A 7,567-nucleotide genomic window follows, 5' to 3' on the forward strand; every position below is an offset into this window, starting at 1 on the left:
CATATTCACGATACACTAGCACATACACATGAGCAATAAAGCAACTCATACTCACGATACACTAGCACATACACATGAGCAATAAAGCAACTCATACTCGCGATACACTAGCACATACACATGAGCAATGAAGCAACTCATACTCATGATACACTAGCACATACACATGAGCAATAAAGCAACTCATACTCACGATACACTAGCACATACACATGAGCAATAAAGCAACTCATACTCTCGATACACTGGCACATACACATGATCATGGTTGCGTGAGAGCCCGTGAAGATATGTGCGCCTGTTGGTGGTGGCTGGCAGCGTCGCAGCAATGGCACGATGTATGTGCTGTTTGTGTATACTAGCCGAATCCATATATTGTTATCCACACAAGACAGACTGGGTTCGTGAACTTCCTTCATTTGGCTTGGGCACAGAAGACTTGCTATTGCTATGCTCGGTTGGGGCATGCGAATGATCCGGGAGCTTTATGGTGAAATTCAGATCCAGCATACGCTACTACAAATCCTCAGTGTGGCTTCAAGCCGAGGTGAAGTGCCTGCGTGTGTTTCGAGAGCTCACATATTGTTGAGCAGCCCATAGTGCCCAACCCCTTCAATTGGCCTAGTGTGTCCCCCTGGCTTTCTTGTCCGCTTGCAAGTTCTATTCAACTTCTGTATGGGCGTTCTATTGGGCCGAAAACTGGCGATCAGCTCCAATCTCAGCTAGTCAATTCTGTTCGGTCTTGGACGCCATTTTACAGGCCTTTTCATAGCCAACCTGTTCCTTCCCCTTTGTTCGCTTTTCTACGTCTTTTATATCCGTCAGATGATTCTTCTATGCTTTATCTGCCTCTATGTTTCCTTTCACTCAGAATAGCCCTGCACTTCTCGGTCTTCTCAGTCATGTCTTGCGCCAGTTGTATAGTTTCTTGTCGTGGTTGCGCTTGTGCTCGCACAGCTGTGCCACCATTTCTCCTCTGATTTCTCTGCCTTATCCATGTCCATCGCAAGCGCGCCTAATTGGCTGCAAACCATAGTTCAAAGTATCGTTTGGATAGATTCCCAATCCGAGTGTCATACATTTTTAATGATATTCTCGGCGTCTACTGCGGTAGTGCGTGACGCGCTGGCTCCTTCGCTTTCTCGGGATGACAGTGGCACCACTCTCTACGCCGTACTTGGTATTATACAACCCTAAATTAAACCTACTTGCGGATATTGGGATATCAACCAGTTGAGAACTCGATTTGCATGGCAGATACTGTCAGAGGAAGCTAGAGGCGCATGCCGATGAATTCTCTTGTCACTAAAGAACACTAAATATCACTAAATAACACTAAATAACACGTTCACAACGCCTCAAATCGTGTCCATTAAATTCGACTAGCACGACTTTGAAATGCTACAGCAGATGGTTTGAGCTAAGTTCAGCTAAGATAAGCTAAGCTAAAACCCATAATATCTGATCGACAGGAGACTTTGACAGGAGCATCCCCCCTTAACAGAGAATGATAGAGTGGTAAGGGAATGAATACAATACCGCGGAGACGACCGCTTAAAAGCGGCTGCAAATGCTCTTTGTATGGATACTGAACGCTATTATAACTTTTTGCTAAATTAATTTTAAACACTCTGTCGATATAGCAGCCGCTATTTTCGACATGTAAATTTCGTGTGCCCATTTATACACTCGGGTCATTGAGCGAACAAGGTAGAATGGTGAGAAATCGCTGGATGAAATCACGAGTTTGAATTTCGCCTACCTTTAATCAAACATTCGGTCGAAACAGTACGTTAATGAATAATTAGTTGTGGATAGATCATTTAGGAATCTATGTTGATTTGAAAGGCGTCGTCACTATGGCAAAGATGACAATGTCACTGCTGGTGAGGGTACGTAAAACAGCACTTCTGTTGTCAACACAACGAGCCTCAGTACTTAGGTCATACATTTCGGGATACATAGTGAGGCCAAACAGTCACACAAAGAGAACGTGGCCCAGAGAAAAATGTAGTGGAGAAGGCGAAGAAAGTTGGCGTAGCTGAGCAAGGAGGAACGAACACATGAAGAACATCTGAAAAAAAGAAGATGAAATGGAAGAAGATACTAGCACATGAAAAACACTTGGTACAGGAGTAGGCCGAGGAGGCAGAGGAGGAATGGAAGAAGAAACTAGCACATGAAGAACATCTGGTAAAAAAGAAGGAGGAATGGACGAAGAAACTAGCGCATGAAGAAGATCTGGCAAAGGAGAAGGCCGTGGAGGCAATAGATAAACAGAAGCAGATACTGGCACATTAAAAACATCTGATGAAAAAGAAGGAGGGATGGAAGAAGAAGCTAACACATGAAGAACATCTGGTAAAAAAGAAGGAGGAATGGACGAAGAAACTAGCGCATGAAGAAGGTCTGGCAAAGGAGAAGGCCGAGAAGGCAAAGGATAAACAGAAGCAGATACTGGCACATTAAAAACATCTGATGAAAAAGAAGGAGGGATGGAAGAAGAAGCTAGCACATGAAGAACATCTGGTGAAAAAGAAGGAGGAATGGACGAAGAAACTAACGCATGAAGAAGACCTGGCAAAAGAGAAGGCCGAGAAGGCAAAGGATAAACAGAAGCAGTTAGTAGCACATTAAAAACATCTGATGAAAAAGAAGGGGTAATGGAAGAGGAAACTAGCACATGAAGAACATCTGGCAAAGGAGAAATAAGAGAAGGCGAGAAACCGAAGCAACTAACACCTGGAAACATCTGGTAAAGAAGAAGGCCGAGAACCTGTTACAGGAGAAAGCCGGAAAGGAGCAGAACTGGAAGAAGAAACTATCGTATGAAGAACTAGTAAAGAAGAGACGCTGGAAAGCAAAAGTTACATGGAAGAAGAAAATTGTGCATGGAGAACCTCTGGTATAAGAGAAAGCCGAGGAAGCAGAGGAGAAATGGAAGAATAAAAAACTATCGTATGAAGAACATCTGGTACCGGAGAAGGCCGAGAAGGTAGAGGAAAAATGAAAGAAGAAACTGGCACATGAAAGAACATCTGGCAAAGTGAAGTCCGAGAAGGCAGAGGAATATAAACGGACGAGGATACTAGCGCATGATGGATTTCTAGTGAAGGTGAAGGCCAAGATAATTGGCGCCTCTAAGGGAAAGGAAACACCTAAACGAGAAACGGGTCCAAGACATGACCGAGAAGACCATGGAGAAACGTGTGGCTATGCTGAGCGAAACGATTTGAGATTACTAGCCGGAAATGGCTCAAATGAAGTCAGAGAAAGTCAAGGTTAAACGTGTACCAATTTGGAAAATGAGAGATGCAGGCACAAGAAGACAAAACTTAGAAATATAAGGTGATACCACAAGCGACAAAAGTCTACATTATTGTGGGACTTATCCGACGCGGCTTAGGTGGAACAGACAGCATAACAATCGTACCACGATAGCAAATGGCTATAATTCGATTTTATGTATATTCCAGCCAATACGTTTCTTTCATAGTACTGCAATAGCTTGATAATGTGTCCTCGCGCGACCTGAGCTACTGAATGTTAATTTAAGAACCTACCACATGTGTATCAGTCCACGCCACTGCTTCAAACCTACAATGTACTCGACTGAAAACCATGTCACGAGATTCAATGTAGTGATGTACTTGGGTAGTACATTGTTTGATTTCAATCATAAAGGACCACATACGTATTCTAAACGATACCGAGTAATAAATGATACTGAGCTGATGTACTTGTTTGAATATGGTAAACATGTCTATGGACTTTAAAGTAAATCCGCTTGAAGGTATCGCCCACCACGTGTAACTGACATCGTACTGTCAAGCGACGACTGGGACAACCAAAAACCTTAAGAACACAAACTGATACTCGCATAACAGTCAATGAAAAGCTTTCTCACTTGAGCAATCAACGTTCACGGTAAATAATACATAATTATGAGCTCGAAAGGTTTTGCAAGCAATACGTACTTGGTAAGCAAAACGAACTTGGTAGAGTTTCCCTGGTCAACGCGCAGGGCATCGTATCTAGTCAACTTTAGGGGCCACAGGCCCAATGGCAATAGCACAAGCAACATGAAGTAAGTTAAGGTGATTAGAGATATCACCCTGAAAAATAAAGCTAAGAAATGTCAAGAGCTCGATTATTGAACCCGAATAGGGATAAGGTAGTATCTATTTCAGTTTTGGTGAAATTTTATGTCTACACGCACGACAGACTTCATATTCCTTGGAGCGGGTGCGTATGTTATCCAAAATCAAACCACACTATATACCTGCCATTCGTAAGTAGTTAAAATGTGCCAATGAGCACACAAATCCGTGTCTAGTACTAGTAGGATAACATGTGGATACACAAGTAAACCCTGAACCATATATCATAAAACCCTTAAACCTAAAATCGGTAGTATGTATATTATCGCATAATCCCAGAAACTACGCTTGATCTTGAATGTATTTTATTCATCGTGCCTAGAAAACATGCCCATCACGCATTGCTTGCCCGTGAAGTTAGGTCGCTGCCACAATCTGCATGTCACAGATGTCACAGGTGGTGACGCTGCAGTCCTTGATTGCTATTGCTGTAAGAACTACCGACCGAAATTTTGATGAATCACAGACCGACGTGCGCGACAGGCGTTCGCTGACCGTGCTGCTGTACATATCTAGCGAACCACTGAAGTGTAGCCGCTTGGACCGCTCAGAACATCCATTAAACCCTGAACCCTAAAACATTCTACGTTGCCATATGCATATGTGCTGCACTGATTCGAGTTAGCACGCCTGCCGAAGAGGTGGTCGGACTATGCACTGCGCACGCGATTGGCACGGTTGGTAACCAAGGTAATAACCATATGCCCAGTTCGACATCCGGTCGACATTATGCGTAAGTCTGTATTCGACTGCGATATTCAAGCACCGTAGGATGGTCACACGCTGTACCCACAATACCAATACATCCACGAGGGTTAAAAACATGATACATCTCTGCACCATGAATATACACAGAAGACTTCTCACGTAGGCACTAAGGCCTTTCGAGTCTCTTCCCGGCTTGCCATGATAAGCGGTGCTCCAAACTCTGTGTTGTTTGACTGAGGTTTGGTTAGTTTCGCATTAATGGCTGGATGATCATCTCTCGCCACACCGAACTGCAATACGGAATTGCCACGCGTTGGCAACGATGGCTTCGACTCTCTCAGCGGCTCTTAAGCTGAAAATGGGCGAAGACGCCTGCGAGTGGGATGGCCACGGAATAGCAGAGGCATCGCAGTGATACGTATGAGTGACTGATAGGCCATAGATACTTAGTAGGACTGATAGTTGATAGTAGAAGACTAGAAACCCCTAAACCCTGCCTCGATATACTCACAGTGTATAGTACACAACAGGACGAGTCGAGCTGAGTTGGAAGGAGTCAACAGAAAAAGGAGAAACCGCACACACATCAGTAGTTATTTAGTACACTTTTCGTCAGACATACATACACCCTCATCCGATAACACCTACGAGCATAGACAATTAACGAGAACTGAATCCGAAGAAAGACATGTAATTGACATGGCCACACGTGCGTGCAGAAGCATGCGGATACGCGCTACCTGACAAAACGGTGACGATGGTTGTGATCATGAGCCAATAGAATCGCGATTGTACTTGTTTGATTTCGCGCGACATTTTCTCGTCGACATATCTGTCAGCCACTCGCCTGTGGCCGTGATATGGGGCAATGGGTGGGTTCAGTATACTATGGTCTATAGAATTATGTTCACTCAGAATTATTGACATCTCAAGTGGGTTCAGTATACTATGGCTCTATGAGTTTATGTTCACTCAGGATTATTGACATCTCAAGTGAGTTCAGTATACTATTGCTCTATAGAATTATGTTCACTCAGGATTATTGACATCTCAAGTGGGTTCAGTATATTATGGCTCTATGAGATTATGTTCACCCAGGATTATTGACATCTCAAGTGGGTTCAGTATACTATGGCTCTATGAGATTATGTTCACTCAGGATTATTGACATCTTAAGCTGTGGTAATTCCAAGATCAAAAATTAACATTGAAGATGTTTGACATATAGTATTAAGCTTAATATTGGATTGAGTGTGCGTATTCGCTTTGTTCCTATGCACACCACACCTCTTGAGCTCATGCGACCAGTTGCGTTTGCCCATGGGCAGACCCTCTGCGGTCAATTGGGACAGCGCCCGTTCTATCTCAGCGTACACCCGCGCAGAAGCCTGTAAACGGTCCAGACAGTATGCCAATGACAAATATGAGCGATATATAAAAAGCCATTATACACTCACACTTATTTATGAAGAACAGCCATTTATACCTCGCACTTATTTAAGACGATTAGCCATATACCTCGCACTTGTTCACTAGCGACCACGCCAAGGAGGGGCCAAAGTCAGTCAGACTTCATACTGCAATCCCACTATTATCAAGAACGTTCACATCGTGATACTTTAATGCCGAGATACAAGAACACCCAGAAAACATACAACAGGAACTGACACCCACTCGCACCAACAAACCCAAAACCCAATGCTCCGAAAGCAAAGCTATAAATAGCCACACGTTCGCCGGAGCACTTCTGGTTGTGAGCGCATACCGCTCGCTTGAAGACCGCGGGATACATGCCACGCAATGTGTACTCGGCTGCGTACAGTTGGATCTCTGGCCGGATACGCTGCAGAGGCTCGTCGACAATCTGTATTCCGTTGAGTATAAAGTTAACGCAGTTGGGTTTGGAACAGGGGCTCTAAGGTGCGTGTGCTACGTTTGAAGGAAGTCGTTCAGCCTCGCGTGGTATGGTGTGTTGTGTTTTCTGTGAGCTTGTTACGATGGCTGATGTGGGGCGCTCAACAGAAGAAGGTTCTGCTGACGACATCTGTTGAACTTTCTTGTGCTATTGTCAATATGAACGTATTCTAAAATAAGAAGAGTATATCAAGTCTGAACAGAATTGCTTAAATCCTGTCCAGGCACAATTGAAGCTACAGACGATACACCTGGCCTACAGCCCTCTTTTTTGGTATATTTCGGCAAACGGGTGCATTTGCACCTTAGCAAAGAGCGACGTGTATCGCACACTGCACACGACTTCTGCGAATCGAAGTCGATATCACATCATACTGACTGCTTGTGGTGATTGTGGTGCACCCTATTGCGACTAAACCTTAAACCCTAAACCCTAAGACGGTACTAAACACTACACCCTATTGCGACAAACACTGGTTCTTACATCACCGAAAATTACCTTAGCTCCCGAAATTAAACAGACGACGCAATCCTAAACCCTGAATTACGCAGACAAATACCCACCTCACTGTAGGCTCTGATGTTTCGCTTTTGCACTTCGTCGTATTTGGCATTCAGTTCCATTGTCATTGCGCTTTTCATCAGCTTCACGCTTTCACTGTACCCCATTGTCTTGAAGGTCAGGGCCTCGTCATCAAACACAGACTAAGGCAGCAGATGAAGCGGAGGGGGGGGGGGGGGCTGCGTGCATAAAATAAGTTATGTATATATATAAATAAAAATAA

The 7,567-nt window shown here is 44.0% G+C and overlaps 3 protein-coding genes across 3 annotated transcripts; 2 read left to right on the forward strand and 1 right to left on the reverse strand.

Moving 5' to 3' along the window:
• Positions 1 to 2,478: 2,478 nt before the first annotated feature.
• SARC_08403 (hypothetical protein) lies at positions 2,479 to 2,637 on the forward strand (the record flags this gene model as incomplete). The annotated part of the gene is made up of 1 exon (XM_014297618.1): positions 2,479 to 2,637. The coding sequence occupies one exon, from the start codon at positions 2,479 to 2,481 to the stop codon at positions 2,635 to 2,637; it is 159 nt and encodes a 52-aa protein (XP_014153093.1).
• Positions 2,638 to 2,683: 46 nt separating this feature from the next.
• Positions 2,684 to 2,911, forward strand: SARC_08404 (hypothetical protein; the record flags this gene model as incomplete). The annotated part of the gene is made up of 1 exon (XM_014297619.1): positions 2,684 to 2,911. One exon carries the CDS (start codon positions 2,684 to 2,686, stop codon positions 2,909 to 2,911), a length of 228 nt encoding a protein of 75 aa, XP_014153094.1.
• A 1,527-nt stretch (positions 2,912 to 4,438) lies between these two features.
• On the reverse strand, positions 4,439 to 7,489 carry SARC_08405 (hypothetical protein). The gene is made up of 5 exons (XM_014297620.1): positions 7,347 to 7,489; positions 6,634 to 6,732; positions 6,156 to 6,256; positions 5,609 to 5,715; positions 4,439 to 5,240 (listed from the first exon to the last, which is right to left on the reverse strand). The coding sequence occupies exons 1-5, from the start codon at positions 7,449 to 7,451 to the stop codon at positions 5,206 to 5,208; spliced, it is 447 nt and encodes a 148-aa protein (XP_014153095.1). The 5' UTR covers positions 7,452 to 7,489; the 3' UTR covers positions 4,439 to 5,205.
• Positions 7,490 to 7,567: the final 78 nt, after the last annotated feature.

This window comes from Sphaeroforma arctica (assembly GCF_001186125.1).
Source record: "Sphaeroforma arctica JP610 unplaced genomic scaffold supercont1.753, whole genome shotgun sequence".
Lineage (NCBI taxonomy): Eukaryota > Ichthyosporea > Ichthyophonida > Sphaeroforma > Sphaeroforma arctica.